This window comes from Salvia hispanica, chromosome 1, assembly GCF_023119035.1.
Source record: "Salvia hispanica cultivar TCC Black 2014 chromosome 1, UniMelb_Shisp_WGS_1.0, whole genome shotgun sequence".
Lineage (NCBI taxonomy): Eukaryota > Viridiplantae > Streptophyta > Magnoliopsida > Lamiales > Lamiaceae > Salvia > Salvia hispanica.
In genome coordinates, this window is record NC_062965.1 from 47,095,228 (window position 1) to 47,116,325 (window position 21,098).

At 30.6% G+C, this 21,098-nt stretch overlaps 2 protein-coding genes and 1 non-coding gene across 3 annotated transcripts; 2 read left to right on the forward strand and 1 right to left on the reverse strand.

Moving 5' to 3' along the window:
* Positions 1–8,813: 8,813 nt before the first annotated feature.
* On the reverse strand, positions 8,814–8,929 carry LOC125202925. Its single transcript, XR_007173255.1, has one exon. It is a non-coding gene; the product is annotated as a U5 spliceosomal RNA (small nuclear RNA).
* A 1,242-nt stretch (positions 8,930–10,171) lies between these two features.
* Positions 10,172–11,246, forward strand: LOC125203500 (B3 domain-containing protein REM16-like). The gene is made up of 4 exons (XM_048101857.1): positions 10,172–10,203; positions 10,286–10,347; positions 10,580–10,705; positions 10,799–11,246. Exons 1-4 carry the CDS (start codon positions 10,176–10,178, stop codon positions 11,117–11,119), a joined length of 537 nt encoding a protein of 178 aa, XP_047957814.1. The 5' UTR covers positions 10,172–10,175; the 3' UTR covers positions 11,120–11,246.
* A 3,824-nt stretch (positions 11,247–15,070) lies between these two features.
* On the forward strand, positions 15,071–20,240 carry LOC125201542 (chromo domain protein LHP1-like). The gene is made up of 6 exons (XM_048099703.1): positions 15,071–15,471; positions 15,565–15,590; positions 15,663–15,749; positions 18,203–18,988; positions 19,781–19,841; positions 19,951–20,240. Exons 1-6 carry the CDS (start codon positions 15,166–15,168, stop codon positions 20,002–20,004), a joined length of 1,320 nt encoding a protein of 439 aa, XP_047955660.1. The 5' UTR covers positions 15,071–15,165; the 3' UTR covers positions 20,005–20,240.
* The last annotated feature ends 858 nt before the right edge of the window (positions 20,241–21,098 follow it).

Genomic DNA, 21,098 nt, shown 5'->3' on the forward strand with positions numbered 1-21,098 from the left:
AGTGTAAATCTCACACTAAATATTGATTTTACTCCAACCATTTACACTAAACTCAAACTTAAAAGAATATTCTCTATATTATGCCTTTTTTACTCACAAAATTTGAAAAACTTTTAGGTATTGGTTTAGTGTAAACATAAAGATAGGTATTTTTTTCTCAAAAACCAAAAATAAGATAAGTTTTTGAGTACTATTGGAGCAAAATACCTATCTCATTTTAGGTTTTAGTGTACCCTTGGAGATGGTCTCAGCCTAATATCAGAAAACCTAAATCTGAAACAGTAACTTCATCTTCTTCCTTCGGCATTTCACAGTTTCTGAAACCGACTAAAATGAAATATAATTATTGATTATGGACTGATGAAGTATAAGAGAAGGTTCAAAAACTAGTCCCTTTTAATTTATTGTCAGTCCATTTGGTTTCATATGTGACATTTTCATGTGACACAACGAAATTAGTAATTCTATACATTGATTGAAAGACACTAAATAGAACTCGAGAGGGTTTCAGATTGACTACTAAATTTACGAAAGGGCAGCAGAATAGTTACCAATAGAAAAAATTCACATTACCCGAATACTGTACTATTTTGTATTTAGTGAGATTTAAATAAGCTATATCTTAATTATATTTTTTTTATATCAAATGTTGCTACTTTTATTAGTCATAAGCGACTCTGATCGACAAAAATTTAGCTTCATATACTAAGCCTACTTTTTCTTTGCTAGAAACGCATCCCACTTAAAATCACACCAATATAATAATTATTCCGAAATCAAAAGAGAAGAAAATTATAAAAAAACCGTAAAAAGTAAATAAATGTAGTCAATGTACCATGCATCATTAGGAAAACATAATTTTCATAGAAAACATATATACTTAATTATTACTTACGTACCTTGAAGATTAAGAGAACTAGAAGATCGGGCTGTACTAGTTTGGACAAGTAAATATGTATCATAGATGAAATAATATAAGGAATTTGTGTACATATATATAAGACAGGTGGTCATGCATTTGCCACATGGAAGTATTTATTTGCCAAATGTACATAATGCATTAAGTTATATCCCCTAAATTAGTTGAAGAAACGTTACGAGCAATATATGGAAGTACTTATTAGCGAAATGTACATAATGCATTAAGTTGTATCCCCTAAATTAGTTGAAGAAACGTTACGAGCAATATTTCTTAATTTTTTCTCAAGATATATATACGCACACATGCAAGCGTAGACGCTGATCGAAGAACTACTTGAAAGTTATATTGTTATCCTATTTTTCTACTAATTTGTAATCCCTCGTTCTATAAGACAATCGTAGACATGTATTAAATAAAAAGTTAATAAAGTAGGAAAGAGGAAAAAATAGTGAGAATAAAGTAAAAGAGAAAAAAAAAAAAGTAAGAATAAGAAAATGTATCACTCCCTTTGTCCAAAAAAATCTGGTCATGAAGAATTTAGATAAAATTAGTAAAATAAGAGAGATGAGAGAATAAGTAGATAAAGTAGTGTTAGTGGAAAATGAGACCCAAATTATTACTATATTAGTGTTTATTGGTAGTATAAATTGTAAATAATTTGCCACATTAAGATGATTTCAAGCACACAAATGTTTGAAGTTAATGAGCCTCAATTTCTAAAAAAGCTTTTTTTATTTCTAAGTCATTTGAGGAGATTATGCAGATTGGTAATGTGTGTGATGAACCACTTTTTGGTAAGATTATCATCTTTACTTTACATTTTTTGGTTGTACTTTTAATATCATGGACGCATGTTTGACCAAATAATTCATGGATTGATGACCGTGGTGGAAAAAAATTGTCTAGCTTTGCATTTCATTTTTTGAGCCTTCATATATGTATTTTATTCCTTTTATTACATTCCTTACCCTTGTGAAACACAATTAGTTGATAGATAGAATACAAGTATAGCTTCAACAAAACACTACTTCGGCTCCAATAAATAATACCATTGGGTGAATAGATGCTTGGATGAATGCAAGCAAAAATAAATTTTGTTTACCGCTCACATAGCCCTACTGTAAAACACTTTTCTTAAGATTTAGGTAAAAAAAAAAAACCTCTACTATCAGTAAGGATTATCAAGTAGGCCGACCCAATGTAAGATATCGAATACATATCTAAAATCCCCAAAATAGAATAAGTGAACAACAAAGTAGAATTGAACTGGGACAGAGGGAGAATTTTATGATATTTGATTCATTTGTTGGTCATGATGACTATATTGCAATGAAATGAAGCTCGACTAGAAAGTGTCTCATCAGTGCAATCTTAAATGATACTACCTCCGTCCCCCAAATTTTGACACAGTTTACTATTTCGGTCCGCCCCTGAAAATTTGACACACTTCACTTTTTACCATTTTTGGTAGTGGACCTCATATTCCATAGTAGCTTTTAATAAACAATATCTTAAATCTCATTAGGAGAAGTGGTAATTATACATTCTTTAGGTTTTTTTTTGTTTTATGTGATGGAAACTTGCTTTATTTTTTGGTCTTACGGTCAGAGTCATTTTTCCATTTTACAAAAATAATATACAGTACTCCATTATTTTTCACGTATTTATATTTTAGCTGAATCCTAACTTCCTCCGTGTATTTTTACTAAGCAGGCCATATTAAAACTTAAACTAAAAACAACCGAAAAAAATAGAGTAATATAGAGAGAGTTTAAATGATTCATTTTTCAATTTTAAATACAAAACGATTAATACATATTTACGACTAAAGATAAAAAGTAAAATGTGTGATTAAAGGGCCTCTAAAGATATAATTATATGTTTGAACGTATGATTAGTAGAGCTCCAATAACTAATAACGTATTTCTTTAATAAATGGAAGACATTGACCATTGAAATCAAATTTAATTTAATAAAATCTAAAAATATGAGTAGTGGTTGTAATTTTATTTGTTCAAATATTTGATGTTAAGAAATTACTTATTGGGGCCTTGGGGTTTAGCTGTTTTATGATTTTGGGTTTCTTTATCTAATCTGGCTCATTATTCAACCTTTTAATTTGGCAAAATTATTAATTTCTATTTATAATAAATTGGTTTGGCACAATCTATCCCCATAGTTATGGATTAATTATATTAAATGTCTTGTGTCATTCGCTATCTATCCAACTATGGAATTCAAATATGTTTCTTTAAAATTTAATCACAAATTATAAAATCGTATTCATGAATTCATTTAATAATTAGAAATTATAGTACTAATTTAAAAGGATACAATACAAAATAAGAATGTGTCTAATAATAAATTAATCCTTAATATTAAATTAATCCAGCTTTCGAAAAGAATGCGGAGTTAGAAGTTTTAAATGGTGATAATACTCCCTCCGTCCCACTTTAGGAGTCCCGGTTGAGTTCGACACGGGTATTAAGAAATATAATGGAAAGTTGGTGAAAAAAGATAGTGGAATGTGGGTCCTACTTTTATATATTAGTTTTATAATAAAATGTGAGTGGAAAAAGGTGAGTGGAATGTGGGGCCTATTACCAATAATGGAATATTCCAACCGGGACTTCTAAAGTGGGACACCCAAAAGTAGTAAATCGAGACTCCTAAAGTGGGACGTAGGGAGTATTTTTAAACATATAATATTACTCTCATTAACTTCAAACATTTGTGTGCTTGAAATCATCTTAATGTGGTATGCATGATTTGTAACTGGATTGCGAGGCCGATTTTGCCTCACGAGAAAATTGCGTGTACGAAAAATACTCCCTTCCCTAATTAGTGCACCAAACCTTGCGTGTGGAATTCGTGGAATAGTTGCTTGAATCCTTATGCCTGAACACAAAAAAAATGCCATAGCTAATGATTTCATATAACTTGCAAAAACATAACTAAAAAGCGAAAAACAATGTACCATTCGATCGTGAGGAACACATTCTAAACTCACGATATTAGTTCTGTCTCTAGGAGCGGCAACTTCATAGTCATGGATGCAACGGACTTTGATAATCGAATTAGTTTTCGTTGGTTGTAGATCATCGAGCAAGGTGTGGCATGGTTCCATGATATCAACCTTGCTACTCGTAGGAAGAACAAAATGATGAAGTTTGAGCTGTATAAAGTAAGTAGGTATATGTGGATAGAACAAATGTTATATTTATAGGGCAAAATATTTTTATGATATTTAACTTATCTAAACTTAAAAGTAATTTATTTATATCTTTGAATAAAATTTCAATATCGGGAATATAAGTAGTCTGCTATATGAACAAATATTTAATGTAAGATTTAAAGTGATGATAATTATATTTATAGTATTTATTTGCAAATAGTAGCCATAGTTATCATTTGGAAAAAAGTAGCGACAATTCAGATTATCTTAAATAAATGATATGGCTAAACATCAATATAGCGTTTTTTAAAAACTGCCGCTAATCTAATAATAATGTAATCAAAGCTTTCTAACCATTCATTTTCTATATTAATGCACACTATTTTATAAAAATTAAAATTCATCCCCTAACTTATGCGGCTCTTTTCAAACTCTGCACATTCTCCACTTAGGTTAAAATTAAATTTGGCAAAATATTATATTGTTGTAAACGATTAGTATAAGATGTGCATTTTATGCACACCATGATGATGAGAGTTATTTTTTGGACAATTAATATAGAGTAATGGCTATAATGCAGTGACAAATGTTGATACACAACGATGGTGGGAGTTATGTTTTGGACAATTAATATGCAATAACTTGAAAAATCGGTTCACATATCTTCTCATAATCACAAAAGATGCAAAATCCAATCTTTTCTAGAGTAGAGACAATTTTATAAACAATTTCTACTAAACACTAAAATTTACATTATATAAATATAGACCACAAAATTGAAAGTACAACTTTATTTATTAAATCCTAAATGTACAACCCAATGACATAGCAAATAGAATTTCATTCTAGCAATCTTTTTGAGAGCCTCGACAATTTTATAAACAATTTCTATCAAACACTAAAATGTACTAGTAAATATAAATTTCATTCGTAGCATCAAGAATTGTAATTCCATAATCGCCCTCAAAACTCCCCTTGGTAATTTCCTTTCAGAGTGATGCTAAATGGCCACAATGTGGCCAGCCATAAACTTAAAATATTAATAAAAATTTGTGTGATTAATGCTGATTCAACAAAATCGATACACCTCAAAAAGAGTAAACATATTGAGACTATTGTGCCCTTCACTTGAAATATGCAAATATAAGTAAACATTGTAGTTATATATATATATATATATATATATATATATATATATATATATATATATATATTGCATTTTTCTGTATATAATATTGCATTTTTCGTGCCACGTGGCAGCACGTGATTGGATGTACGTTAGCACTTTAAAATTAGTTAGCATATTAGTACATCCCTATATATATATATATATTATATATTTTTAATTTATTATACAACGTAGTTCGTAAAAATGCATCGGTTTCATTTTCTTTTTTTTGTTAAAATTTTAATGATTAACCATATTAGAGTTTGATTCCATATTGATTTATAAAATATGATTCTAATATATATAATTCAACAATTATTACTTTAATCTATCTCAAATTCAACTAATGGTTCAATTGATTTTAATTTCAAATTTGATAAATTGAATATTTCAATTCATCTTTAATTCAATTTTTAGAATTATAGATCTCGTTAATCTCTAAATTAAGTTGAGTACTAAATTGATTAATTTGTAGATAACTTAAAATTCTACTTTTTCTTATTGGTAATTATATCTAAACTAAATCGGTTGTATAATTACTTAAACATTGATTAAAATATTAATTTATTACATTGTTTTCATAGCTATTACTTTATTCATTAATAATTACATAAATTATGAAAATATATACTACTAATATTACAAAGTATAGCTATTTTTTCGTATTAGTAATTATTTTTATTGAACCATTTATTAATTGAGTTTACTATAATATTCATTTAAAATTTAAATATTAAGATGGTTAGATGTTGTTGAATATATATCAAATTTGCAATTACTACATCTTTATGATAAAAAAAAATAAAATTATGCACTTTGCATAGGTACGAGATCCCATGCGATGCAAGAATACACGAAAGATGTTTTTGATTGCCAGAATTCTGTATGGAATAGTAAATTGTTTCCTTAAACTGGAAAAGTAACTAGAATCCCGAGAACAAGAAAAGTTAGTACTCCCTCCGTCCCATAAAAGTTGAGTCGTATTCCTTTTTAGTCCGTCCCAACAAAGTTGAGTCATTTCCTTTTTTAACTAAAGACAAAACATCTAATCACTCTTACTTTATTCCATCATTTACTTTACTCTCTCTTATTCTTCCTATTTTTTTCATCTCTTCTATTTGTTTAATATAAATTCTTAATCTCCGTGCCCAAAAGTTTTGTCTCAACTTTTATGGGACGGAGGGAGTACAACTTTTCAGGATTCTAAATCCTAACTTTTATTAGGTATTCTTTTTCTCAGTTTTAGGATTCTTACATATTTAATGCAATATCATTATTTTAAAAATAATAATTAGTAATTTATCAAATAACTACAATATAATTATATAATATAAATTATTTAATAATAATAATAAATACTACTAGTTAAATTAATAATTAATCAATAAAATTATAGTGAAATTTAAATTATAAAATTTATTTAATTATAATATTTGTAAATATTATAAAAATAATAATATTAATTATTATAATCATTTATGATTATAATACTCCATGTAACTATAATTATAATTTTATTTATTATATATTGTGATGGATGACCTATATTTATACTACTCATCGTAATAATAAATATCATAATATACTAATTATTATCATTTGGAATTAATAATTTATTAAAAATATTATTATTGTTCTTCTTTATAAAAAATAATAATATTTATGTTTTTAGTTTGGCGTTTAAATCAAATATAAAATTTAAAATTTTGATATTTTCCAAACACAAGAAAGTAAAGTTATTGGAAATTATATTCTCGGAATTCAACTTTTCAGGAATCATTTTCTTTGTCAACTTTACTTTCCCGCCAACCAAACTTGGCCAAAGGGTAATGAATGAAAGTATGAAAAGTGGGTTGTTCTATTTTGTTCTCTTTATTTATATTGTAGACTATTTTTTTATATTTAAACAATAAAAATTATTATAAAATTTATTTACATTCATAAATTAGCATACTTACACATACAAGTATCATATTTGTAAATATAAATAAATTTAATAGCATTTCATATTTATAAATGTAAACAATATTTTTTTAAGTGTAGAAATTGGACAGTTCATAATAAATACTCTATAAAAAGTGTACATAAATAGAATAATATGTGTTTCATTCATAACCTTGTGTATTTATAATGAGTACCACAGGGGATCTCATCCCCTTTGCATATAAGTAATGTAACAACTACCCATCATACCATCATCTATGTAGGATCAAGAATACAATAGTGATTCAAAATATGGTAAAAGTCTCTTCAAATAAAATTTCATGCTAATATTATGTTTTTACATTATTTTGAATAACGAATATTGTGGCTAATATAATTTAAATTGAAAAACAATTACTATTAGATTATAAAATGAAATACTTAAAAATAGAATAAAACCTTAAATGATAAGGTATTTAAGTTTTGAAACAGAGTAAATTTAATTAGTAATTAATTTAATACAAGTACTATAAATATAATATAATAATTATATATGAAATTAATCTTAATAATCATAATTTTATAAGTAGTCCGGTCATCTATCATCGGCTAGCTCATTTTGAGTCTAAGTAATTAATTTATATTATCACTATTTATTTATAACATCATACGTACAAAGTAAAGTAATAAGTAAACGTACTAAACGTACTAAACTAGTACCTTATACTATATTATAATGGTAATAGTAACAGATTATTAAGTTATGAAGTAGTAGCAATAATATAAAGCAATAATAACTCTTAATATTATATGGCATATTATAATATATATAATAATAATAATAATAATAATAATAATAATAATAATAATAATAATTGCTATTATTATTAGATTATATCACACATTACAATTGGAAATTATATTGATTAATAAATATTATGGAGTATAACGCTATATTTTGATATTATTAATTATTTTTAAATTTATTAGTATATTGTAGGCTCATACGTTAATACACTAGTGCAATGTGGCAAGGATTTTGAGTTCTGTAAAAGAGTGAGAGATGATGGAGATTTACGGAAAATGGAAAATTTCATATTTTTAGAAATTTTACTCTACTTTAAAGATTTAATAATTTCTAAAGTAAAAGTTAGAAACTAAGTGGCATACAGATAAACATATAATTATGCAAACACCACTATATCATAGTAGTATATAAAATAATAATTATTGATTTATGAAATTATATTATAATAATTGCTGAAAACAAAAAATGAATAAACCTAAGTAAATAAAAGAAATGTTAGAACTGGATTAGAGAAACGGAATAAAAAAACTACAATTAAACAAAAAGGGTAAAAGTGTAAAGTTAATTGAGCATTAAATGAGATATTTGAATAATTAATACCTATGAGATCTTAATTTACTAAAACACCATTTTATGGCCGGCCATAATGTGGCCACATAGCTTTTCCCTTTCATAAATACCCTCAAAACTCCCCTTTTATATATGTATAAATAGATAGATAAATAATTGGCCTCTTTTACCCAAAGGAAGAGGAATTGTGAGCAATAAATACGAGAAAAATATAAACAGAAGAAATATAGGGGATCATTTTACAAGAAACACCGTCGAAATGATAAATTCAAAATTTAGCATATGCCACTTATAAGCGATAAGCACACAGTATTCTTTAGTAAAAGGCAAAAGAATAGTTCGCTATGTGCTCAACACGCAGCTGCGTGATTTTAAAAGACCATTCGCCTTCACATTTTATATTGGCACTTGGTTAGTCTTGTGTCTCACTCTCGCGATGTGGGACATTTCACTCTACATATGAGGAAGTATAGCAATGATATGCTCTTAAATGAGGAGCTATATTTTGAGGAATACCTTGCTGGGCTGGGGATGAATCCTCAAGCTATCTATGGTGCTCCTCTTTACTGCTATCTACTGCGATTGGGCGGAGGGAAAAAGCCGATTACGCTATTAACATGTGATGAAGAAGCTTGGGGAGATGGCTGCTCTATACGAAGTACTATGCATAGCCAAATTTGTTGGCTGTTTGTGACAAGTAGATTCAGTCAAAGACGATTCTCTCTTCTGAGATTTTAACTGATTATTCTTTATGGAAAAACGATCCTGCTGATTGCATGATTAAATTTGATTCTCATTAGATTTCTTCTTTGAGCTTTTATATGAGCTCACAGCTCTTATTCACATTTGTTTCTATTTCCATTGTTGTGAAATGCTTGAGCAGGCTGTTTACCCGAGTAAATAGAACTATTTCCATCAAGCGTTTACTAGTGACCCGTGTAAAATAACGCTCGCAAAATGGAAGTTTTGCGCTTGGGAAAGTATACATAGACCTTTAGGAATTAGGGGGAATGAATACCAAGTAGCTTAAGTGCTCAAGAAGTGTTCGATATATCTTGTTTTACCGAGCACTTTGGTACTCGATAAACATTAATTTTTTGTTGAGAAATATAAGATTTTCCATTAGAATATAATCCAAATTCTCTTTCATTTTTTAACCTTAAAAACATCTCTAGTTTACTAAATAATCACACATTTTCTGCGTAATGTAATCTGTGCAAATTAATCAAACCACATTTCCAACTAGTAATTTGTTATAATCCGTGCAAATTAAATGAGCTATTTTTCCTAGGATGAAAAGAGAAGATGAAGTTTAGTATTTTATTAACCATGTCATTCACCTAAATTAATTAATTTATTGGTAAAATTTCATTGACATTATTTGTCTGGAAATTTTCTGAAAAAGTAATCATAGGTTCTTCTCTCCATCACAACAATAGGACACCGATTAAGACAAAAGACTGTTTAGTCACCCACGTGAAGAAAGACTATAGTAGAAAAATGTGATATTTCTATTTTAACATGATAATTTGGATATAAATTCTTAAATTGGAAATGTGTAGGTGTATCCATTTCAAAAATATGGATGTTGCAGTCAAGTGATGGAGAAATGTGGGCCACCACTAGTTCCAACACGGGTCTGCAATAGTAGTACATGATCACTCCATTGAGTATGCATTTACATAGTGGAGTAGTATTTCTTTCTTTCTTTCTTTCTAGTGAGGGAAGATTATCACACTATCTCAGCACAAGATGTCTCTCCCTACTTAGTCAACAAGGAGGTAAAATTTCTTTTATACAAAAGTTCTACATACTTTATATTTTTGGTTTGGTTGATTAATCTCATGTTTATGCCACTCTCACATACTTTTCATTTTCCTTTTCAAGCCACTGAACATGATTTTTTTTTAATGCTAGAATAAAATTAGTCAACAAAGGAAATTAGTACTTGTAGTGTTTTGTTAAATTTTTGGTGTTACTTCATAGATGGTTGAATTTAAGTTGATTGTTTAGGCATTTGGAGTGAATGGAGAAAATGAAGGTGGTGATGGAGTTGGAATTGAGTGTTGTCTCTCAGGGAATAAGGATTTCTTTGATGTTATTATGTCAAAGTCACATATCACCCGCCCTCACTGTCTGGTACATCTTCTCTTGTTTTTTCATTTCAACCTCCAAAATGGTGCGTTTTTTGTGTATATATCAATCAATGATTCCTTGATTTTGGTGGCGCAGCATATGCCAAAACATATTCTTCCCAAGCTTCCGGGTGTAACGATGCCTTTGGTCCTGAGGCATGGTGACAAACAGTGGGAGACGATGTACGTTGGAGGCAACAGGAAGCCGAGGTTCGATTGTGGTTGTTGGAAAACCTTTGTGGATGATAACAATCTGGCAGAGGGAGATGCTTGCATCTTTGAGGTGATGGAGTCGAGCACTCAGATTCTGAGGTTCGACGTCGTCATCCTCAGGAACACCATGGATCTGCCGCCGGCACTGGTGTCCAAGATTCAATCCAATGGCAAGACACCAGAGACAGCTATAGAGATTATTTAGCTTTCACTATTTTCACCATCAAGAAGCTTTACATTTCTGTCTGGACTCTGGCTTATCTATGTATTCTACTCTACTCTGTTAATTTATTGGCCATGGGAAATTGGCACCTTAAGGCACATTCCCTCTATCGACTTACATGTCAAAGCTTATATATTTAGTGTCTTGCATTTAGTATCGTTGCCTCATGGCCTATATTATTTCTTTCACTTTGCTAAGATTATGAATTTTTGTAGTATATGTTCTTACTTGTGAGTTTGAACAAGAATATATATGGGTAGACTATTTTTTTCATTCTTTTAAATAGTCGTAGCTGAAAATTCTAAGAAGATTAGTGTCTGCGCACTCTCGCGACCGCGTGTATATATTATTTCATGGTCACAACCTTCACTTTCAAACATCATTTTGGTAACTTTATGGAATCTAAAACAGAAAAATGGGTACCATTTGAAAGCTATGTGTAACTTTTCAATTGTATATTTTGTTTCTTAGTCGGACACCCAACAACAGAGTTATGAGCCTATGAGGTTAGAGTATGTTAGTGATTCCTGCAAACTTCCATCAGAATTTTAATTCTCATTGCGATTTGAATGTTAAAATTTGAAATAGTTTTAGGACTTTCAAAATATAGGGTAATGGCTATTTGTCGATATCTCCAATTATGATCGGACACCCAACAATGGAGTTCTGAGCCCATGAAGAGAGTGTGTTCAATAATCCTGTGAACATCAACCTCAACGTTAATTGTCATTATGATATTGCAATTTCGAACATCGAAATTTGAATATTCTGAGGTTTTTCGAACTCTAGGGTAAACCCTACTTGTCTATATCTTCAATTTCGTTGCCCGTTATTCAATGAACGAGTAATTAAGTCATATGATATCCGAGCATGAATTTTGTAATAGCTTGAGTTTAAACTTAGGCCATATTTGGTTGCGGAAAGTAAAGTTGGCAAGAAAAAAGTTCCTAGAAAAATGAATCTTTGGAATATGATTCATAACTTTACTTTCATATGTTTGGAAATCAATATTTTAAATTTATATTTGAATTAAACACTAAACTAAAAATATACTCCCTCTATCCCGCTTTAGCAGTCCCATTGACTTTTCTGCACTCGTTTTGTAAAAATGATAATAAATAGTTAAAGTGGAGAAATAATAAAGTAAAAAAGAGAATAATGTAGATAAGACTCTTCTCTAAATTATTCTCTTTTTTACTTTATTATTTCTCCACTTTAACTATTTATTATCATTTTTACAAAATGAGTGCAGAAAAGTCAATGGGACTGCTAAAGCGGGACGGAGGGAGTAATAACTAATTTTTCATTAGTTAAATAATAATTTTAATATTGTAAAAAGATTTTCTTAATAATTATTAATTAAAAACATAATTATATAATTATTATTATGATGGATAATCAACGGATTAAGATTTTCTTCATTTAACATAACACTAATTGATATAATAATAATTATTATAAATATACTTATAATTATGATTATTTACTAATAATTATTAATTTTATAAAATAAGTATTGATAATAATTACTCGTATTAATTATTATATGAATTATAATTTAAATATTTATTTAATAAAATAATATTCCTTCCGTCCCTATTAATTCATCACCATTTAACCCCGCACGGATTTTAAAATACATAATAGAAAGTGGGTTGAAAAAGTTGATGGCATGTTGGTCCTATTTTTATATATTAGTTTTATAATAAAATGTGAGTGAGAATTAGTTAGTGGAATGTGGGGTTCACTACCAAAAATGGTAAAAGTGAAATGTGACAAATTTTTAAATAATAATAATAATAGCAACAATTATAAATAATACTATGATAATACTCTCTCCGTTCCACAAGAATATACACTCTTTCTTTTTTAATATGTCCCACAAGAATATGCAATTTCTAATTTTGGAAACTCCTTTTTCTATAATAAGGTGAGACTCATTCTCCACTAACAATACTTTAATCATTTATTGTTTCTATTAATCTCTTATTTTACCAATTATGCATTAAAACTCATACCCAATATAAAGTAGTAGTACATATTTTTATGGGACAGAGAGAATAATATATTGTTACTATTATAATCATAATTGTAATTAAAGTTATTTATTACTAAATTAAGTAGAGTATGATTCAAAATGTTTCATTATTCTTAAAATTAATTAATTAATTAATGATGATAAGTGTATAAAATTATATTCTATTCTAATTTTTTTTATTTTCAAGATTCTGATTATTTTTCTTATTTTGTTAAAATTCAAAATAAATCTAAAAATTTAAAAATTAAGGAATTAAATTAGATTCTCAGACAGAATTATTAAGTAATAATTCTGTAAAGTTCAAGTTAACATATGACCTACCTGTAAAGTTAAGTTACTTATTAACATTTCTTTGCCACAATTAACATTTGGAAAACTACTTCTATTTCAGACAAAGAGAAATAAGTACCCAGTAAGGATAAAGTGATGTGAGTGCTGATAATAAAAGGCTCAAATTCGAAAATAACAACGCAAATTGAAAAAGAAAATTAGTAGTACTTCCTTCGTCCCATAAGAATATATACTTTTAGTTGGATACGGATTTTAACGCACAATTGATAAAAAGAGAGATAGAAAGAAAAAATAATTGAAGTATTGTTAGTGGAGAATGAGTTTCACCTTAATAGGGAGAAAATGCATATTCTTGTGGGACTGATTAAAAAAGAAATAGTGCATATTTTTGTGGGACGTAGAGAGCATTATTTTCAATCTATACAACAATTCCATCTACATCCAATGATGGAGTTATGAGCCCATGAAGAGAGTGTGTTCAAGATTCATGCGAATTTCCACCCCAACTTTAATTGTCATTGCGATATTGCGCTTTCGAACATCGAAATTGTTCGAAATCTGAAATAGTTTGAGGATTTTCGAACTCCAGGGTAAGGCATATACTTGTCGATATCTTCAATTTCGTGGTCAGTTATTCAATGAAGTAGTAATTAAGTCATGATATCGGAGAGTAAATTGCATAATAACTGGAGTGTAATCTTAGTAAGTGGAGTATTTATTTTATATAGATATGGATTAGGGCTTTCGAAATCAAGGCCAGGGGCTATTTGTGGATATCCCCAATTTCGATCGGACATCCAACAATTGGGTTATGAGCCTATGAAGAGAGTGTGTTCGAGATTCCGGTGAACTTCAACCTCAACTTTAATTGTCATTGCGATATTGCAATTTTGAAAGTCGAAATCTAAATTAATTTGAGTGTTTTCGAACTCTAGGGTAACCCCTACTTGTCGATATCTTCAATTGTGTAGTCGGTTATTCTTCAATGAAGGAGTAAATAAGTCATGATATCGGAGAGTGAATTTCGTAGTAGCTTTAGTTTAAACTTACTCCATATTTATTTATATTGATTACGGCTTCCAAAATCTATGGTAAGGGTTATTTGTCCATATTTACAATTTCGATCGGACACCCAATAATGGAATTATGAGCCCGTCAAGTAAGAGTATGTTCGAGATTCCTGCGAACTACGACCGCAATTTTAATTGTCAAATATTTTAGTTTCAAACATCAAAATCTGAAATAGTTCAAGGATTTTCAAACTCTATGGTAAGAGCCACTTGTCGTTATCTTCCATTTCGTGGCCGATTATTCAGTGTAGAAGTAAATAAGTCATATCATATCCGAGCATGAATTTTATAATAACTTGAGTTTAAACTTTATTATATTGAGTTTGAAATTAGTATATTGAGTTATATGGATTGTATTATAATGATTATAAGTCTGTAAAGTACTTATCTCAACTTAAAGCCTAGCTGTAAAGTAAATTTTCTTTTCCACAATTAATATTTGGAAAACTAGTTCTATTTGAGGCAATGAGAAATAAGTAACCCATTAGGGTAAGTGATGTAATAAAAGGCTCAAATCTCGAAAATTACATTGCAAAATTGAAAAAAAAAAGGCTGGAAACCCTCTGCAGCCAACCCGAGGTGGACTCTTGAGAGAGAAATCCGCTTTGTAGTGTGAGAGGGAGTGAGAAATGAAAACAGGGAAAAAGAGGATTACCAATTCTGACCCCGTGGAGTCGTCCCCACCTCCATCCTCCGACCTCCCCGCCGCCGACGCCGGCGATGAGGAAAGCCTGAAAAATTCAGCTGACAGCTGGAAGCGCGACGATGCGGAGGAGCCTGTGGAAGAGGAGGACGCGGACGAGGAAGATTCCGAAGCTGAGAGAGAGTACGAGCAGGACGAAAACGTTCCGATTGAGGAGGCTGGAGGCGAGAGGACGAAGCTCGCCGATGGTTTCTACGAGCTTGAGGCCGTGCGCAGGAAGCGAGTGAGGAAGGTGAATTGTTGCTTGCTGTTGTCAATTTAGAGTGCATTTTTTTTAAAATTTGAGCTTGATTTGTTGATTGATTGGAATGTGGAAAATTTGCAGGGCCAATTGCAGTATCTGATTAAATGGTGAGTGGTTTGAAACTTGAAATGGCAGTCTATTTTGATGTGTAACGGCTAATTGTGTGTTTTTTTGAAAAGGCGGGGGTGGTCGGAGGCGGCGAATACTTGGGAGCCGGTGGAGAATTTGTCGCAGTGTTCGGATGTTATTGACGCATTTGAAGAAAGGTTTTGTTTTTTTCATTTTTTCTGAATTGTTTTATTTTCTGTTTTATCACTGTATGTTTTATCCTTTCAGTGCTAGCTAAATGTATTTGTGAATCAGATGATAGAATGAGTAGTACTCCTTTAGTAATCTGTGAGACTAGGATCAAAGTCTTGTTTTCGGTGATTTTGAAAAAATAGGTCTCCCGAAGCTTATAGTCGTATCTTATGAAAGGGTAACACGTCACTAATGGCATGTTTAAAGAGAAGCGTTTCGTTGAAAATTTGAACAAATTGTAGAATTGGCGCGTGTTTCGTTGAAATTGCTACTGACGTGTGAGCCTCCGTCTTCTCTTTGAATATGCCATTAGCATTGGTGTATTTCTCTTAAAGCACGCCATTAGAATTGCATGTTTCCGAACGGGAACCTATTTTCTAAAATCACCTAAAACGAGTCCCTGACTAGTGCTTTTCTTTTCTTGCTTCTTTTTTTTTCTTTCTGGTTTTTAATTTTTCGTAGTGTTTGGATGTTATTGATGTATTTGAAGAAACGTTTTCTTTTTTATTTTTTTTTCTGAATTGTTTTATTTTCAGTGATAACACTGTGTGTTTTACCCTTTTAGTGTTACCTAATGTGTTTGTGAATCAAATGATAAAATGAATAGTTAATAATTTGTCACAGTGTTCAGTGTTATTGGTGCATTTGAAAAATGGTTTTCTTTTTAATTTTTTTCTATGTTGTTTTATTTTCTGTTCTGTCACTGTATGTTATATATCCTTTCAGTGCTACCTAATGTGTTTGTGAATCAGATGATAAAATGAATATGTAGTAATTTTTGAGTCCCTGACTAGGATCAAATTCTCATTTTGGGTGATTTTAGAAAAAATGGTTTTCTAAATGGGAACTTTTTTTGTATTTTATGAAAGGGAAACACGCCACTACTGGCATGTTTAAAGAAAAACACGCCATCTTTAGTGTCGTGTGTTTCATTCAAAATTTGAACACGTTGTAGAATTGGCGTGGGTTTCATTGAAATTTCTACTGACGTGTGAGCCTTAGACTTCTCTTTAAACACGACATTACATTGGTGTATTCTCTTCAAATGCGCCATTAGAATTGGCATATTTTTTGTTTATTACAAAAAGTTTCTCATTCAGCGAATCTATTTTATAAAATCACACAAAACGAGCCGCGGACTATTGCTTTTCTTTTCCCTCATTCTTCTTTCTGGTTTTGAATTTTTCGTAGTATTCGGATGTAATTGATGTCTTTGAAGAAAGCTTTTCTTTTTAAAATTTTTCTGAATTGTTATATTCTCTGTTCTATCACTGTGTGTTTTACCCTTTCAGTGCTAGCTAATGTGTTTGTGAATCAAATGATAAAATGAGTAGTTAATAATTCGTCACGGTGTTAGGTGTTATTGATGCATTTGAAAAAAGGTTTTGTTTTTTAAATTTTTTCTGAATTGTTTTATTTCTGTTGTCACTGTATGTATATCCTTTCAGTGCTAGCTAATGTGTTTGTGAATCAGATCATAAAATGAATACTCCATTTAGTAATTTTTGAGTCCCTAACTATGATCAAATTCTCATTTTCAGTGATTTTAGAAAAAATGGTTCTGTAAATGGGAACTTTTTTTGTATTACATGAAAGGGAAAAACGTCACTAATGGCATGTTTAAAGAGAAATACGCCATCTTTGATGGCACGCGTTTCATTGAAAATTTGAACACACTGTAGAATTGGTGTGTGTTTCATTGATGTTTCTACTGACGTGTAAGCCTCCGTCTTCTCTTTAAACCCTAAACCCGAAGTTTTGACTGACCTGTAAGCCTCCGTCTTCTCTTTAAACACTATTAGCATTGGTGTGATTCTCTTTAAACACCCATTAGAATTGGCGTGTTTGCCTTAAATACAAAAAAGTTCTTTTCTTTTCCCCTTTTTTTCTTTCTGGTTTCAAATTTGTCAGTGTTCAGATGTTAATGATGCGTTCAAAGAAAAGTTTTCTTTTTAAATTTTTATTGAACTCTGTTTAGTCGCTGTATGCTTTATCCCTTCAGTGCTAGCTAATGTGTTTGTGAATCAGATGATCAAATGAATATTTAGTAATTTTTTAGTCTCTGACTAGGATCAAATTCTCGTTTTCGATGATTTTAGAAAAAAAGTTTCCTAAATGGGAACTTTTGTTGTATTTTATGAAAGGGAAACACGTCACTAATGGCATGTTCAAAGAGAAACACGCCATATTTGATGACATGTATGCCTCTGTCTTCTCTTTACACATGTTATTAGCATGGGTGTATTTCTCTTTAAACACGCCATTAGAATTAGCGTGTTTCCCTTTGATACAACAAAAGGTTCCATTCAGGGAACCTATTTTATAAAATCACCCAAAACGAGCCCCTGACTAGTGCTTTTCTTTTCCTGCTTTTTCTCTTTCTGGTTTTGAATTATTGAAATTTCTGCTGGATGTGTAGCCTGCAAACTGGGAAGAGTAAGGCGGCACGAAAGAGAAAGCGCAAGGCTGGTATAGCTACCATTCAAACGAAGAAAAAGCAGCCTCATAATCATCATCAACAGCAGCAGCAGAGGTCTTCTACATCTGCCAATTATAATGTGCCTCCTCATGTGATCAGGATTGTAGAGGAGCCCATCTCCTTTCCCGCACTCAATGAATCGAGTTTTACAAATGGGAATGATGAGAATAATGTCAGTGTCACAAAGAGTGTAGAAACCTCCAAGCAAGTAAATGAGAATGGTGGGGGAATGGGTTCTGTTACAAGAGAAGAAGATCATGCGCAAAATGAGTTGGATATGAAACTGTGTGAACTGAAAGGAGCAATGGCGGTAAATTCAGAAAACGCTGACAGAGTTGCTATAGCATCCCAAGAAGTCCAACAAACAGGAGGGGATACCTTGGTGAATGGATTAAAGAAGATGGATGTAGTAGATGCAGTGCCAGTCCAATTAGGTCGTGTTACTGGAGCTAAAAAGAGGAAATCTGGTGTCGTCAAGAGGTTCATAAAAAATCCAGAACCATGCTCTGTGGATGGTGCACCAAATGGACCCCCGGCAAGTGCTACACTCATACCAATAAATGTTCAAAAATCAGAGTTTCCCGTATCCATGATGAGTTGCAAGAGTAAATATGAGGATTCCAAAAGCAGCTTCTATACCATCATCGAAATTGTCAAGCCTGTAAGCTATAAGGCTTCCATATCTGGGAATGACCAAGAAGTCCTGGTAGCCTTTGAGGCCATAAGGTTCGTGATCCAATTCCCATTGTCCACTTCATTTTTTTCTGATGAATTGTATACTTTTGTTTATTTGTTCAATTCAAGGAGATAATGCACAAAAGATGATAATAATTTTAAAAACAAAATAGCTATGAAGCTACATCCTTCATCACTTTTTACAATTTTGACCTGACTCTTGAATATAGCAAAATTAAGACACAAACTTTTCATGATTGTGCAATTTTACTCGAGGATCAAATATCTGAGTAAGGTAAATTCTTTTGCCCCTCCCAGTTCTCAGTAGCACTTACATCTTCATTGAGTAAATTTTGATCACACCATTCTCCTAGTTTTGCACTACTTTCAGTTTCTTGTCATGTTTTGCCACCGCATTTCCTTTTACTTTATGAAGTTATTAAATTGCTTCTATTATAGAGCTCTAAAACCATTTCTCGCTGCACATTTATTTTATTTCATCTAAAATTGCAAAAAGCCTCAGGTTTGCTTTAGTTTATCCATGGTTGATTTCTATGATGAAGAGATAGCATAACTTGCTCTATATTGCTTTTATATTCTGTTGTATTAATGAGTCATCTTGGGTGGGACGGAAGGAGTATCACTTTGTGTTATCATTATATTACTACTAAGTTTATTTTAGGTGCTGTTACGGTCTCTCCATATACATACTTAATACTATATGGTTGCTCATTGCTAGTTTTTCATCAACAGTGACTAGATTAGTGACAAGACACATTGTTCCAGAAATGAGTCTAACTTCATACATGTTTCTTCTGTTACAATGATTTCATTCTGGTGCAGGGCTGATGGAACCAAATTAATAGTGGATAACCAATATTTGAAAGCAAACAATCCACTGTTGGTAAGTTTTCTAGTTGCTTTGTTGCATTTTTCATTGAGAAACATGAATCTGATCATATGTGAACTCACATCTCTAACTCTCTATTTTTCTTTCTCCAATTATTATGCAGCTGATAGACTTTTATGAGAAACATTTACGGTACAGCCCGACTTCACCAAAATGATTAAACGGCCGAGTGCACACAATCAGAAGCAACATCGTTTCATGTTTCTCCTTGTTTACTGGTGTTTTTGATGTTTCCCTTTGTTATTGTTGTAGTTTGTTGCAAAAAAGGACCACAGTTTTAAGACATTTAGCAGATTACCTATAGGAAGGGTGGTAAATAATGTTGGATTTGTATAAATCTAAACTGTTCTTGTTGCTGGTTAAGTTTATAAATATGTTCTCTTTTTATGTGCATTTTCGAACATATTGTCTTAGAGCGATTTTTGAATTTTGAATTGATGCTTTGAAAGTGTTAATCAAGTTTTCTTGGAGGTCGATTTAATAAATTTAATTGATTAGACATATTTGATGTGGATAAAATTGAATCCACACAAATGTTTGGGATGCAATTTACTGTTTTGATTGGATTTATTTAATGTGGATAAAAATGTATCTAAACAATAGTTTGGGATGCACGTTTTGTCCTTGTTTGACAATTAGTACTACTACTACTACATGGTTAGTCTTCTTGTCTTGATTAAAATATGTATTTAAAGTATTTAGATATTTTGTCAATGAGCTTCTATTGATTTAAACTATAAATTCAATTTTCAAGTTATTTTTTTTTTTCAAAAACACTGATTGCGGTGCCTCTGTTTTCAATTTAATAGTAGATAAAAATTATCTTTATAAAAAAGACCTCGAGTTAATTATCAACTTCTTGATCTGTCACTAAACTTAACATTAACACAATTAGGGATACATTGAAATGCCACCTCTTCTTAAATTGCTAACACAATCAGGGATACGTTGAAACTTAATATTAAAAATGTAACACGATCACATTTAAAATGTCAACACATATATATTTGTGTTGACATTTTAATAAATTGTGTTGACATTTAAATATCAATGTCAACATAATATATTAAAATATCAACTTAAGTTTATGTTGACATTTCAGTATCATCGTGCTGACATTTTTAATACATTGCATTGATGAGTTATCAAGTTAGCAATTTAAAAAAAGTTAGCAATGGATCACAACCCAACACAATCATATATGTACACATATACTCATATTACATCCATGAATGTAACTTCTTTTGCACA

Bases quoted from the DNA above. Each gene is read 5' to 3' on its own strand.
- LOC125203500 (XM_048101857.1), top strand. From the start codon at position 10,176: ATGTGGGCCACCACTAGTTCCAACACGG. The intron at 10,204-10,285 runs GTCTGCAATAGT...CTTTCTTTCTAG, and splicing joins CACCACTAGTTCCAACACGG to TGAGGGAAGATTATCACACT. The intron at 10,348-10,579 runs GTAAAATTTCTT...TTGATTGTTTAG, and splicing joins CCTACTTAGTCAACAAGGAG to GCATTTGGAGTGAATGGAGA.
- LOC125201542 (XM_048099703.1), top strand. From the start codon at position 15,166: ATGAAAACAGGGAAAAAGAGGATTACCAATTCTGACCCCGTGGAGTCG. The intron at 15,591-15,662 runs GTGAGTGGTTTG...TTTTTTGAAAAG, and splicing joins TTGCAGTATCTGATTAAATG to GCGGGGGTGGTCGGAGGCGG. The intron at 15,750-18,202 runs GTTTTGTTTTTT...CTGGATGTGTAG, and splicing joins ATTGACGCATTTGAAGAAAG to CCTGCAAACTGGGAAGAGTA.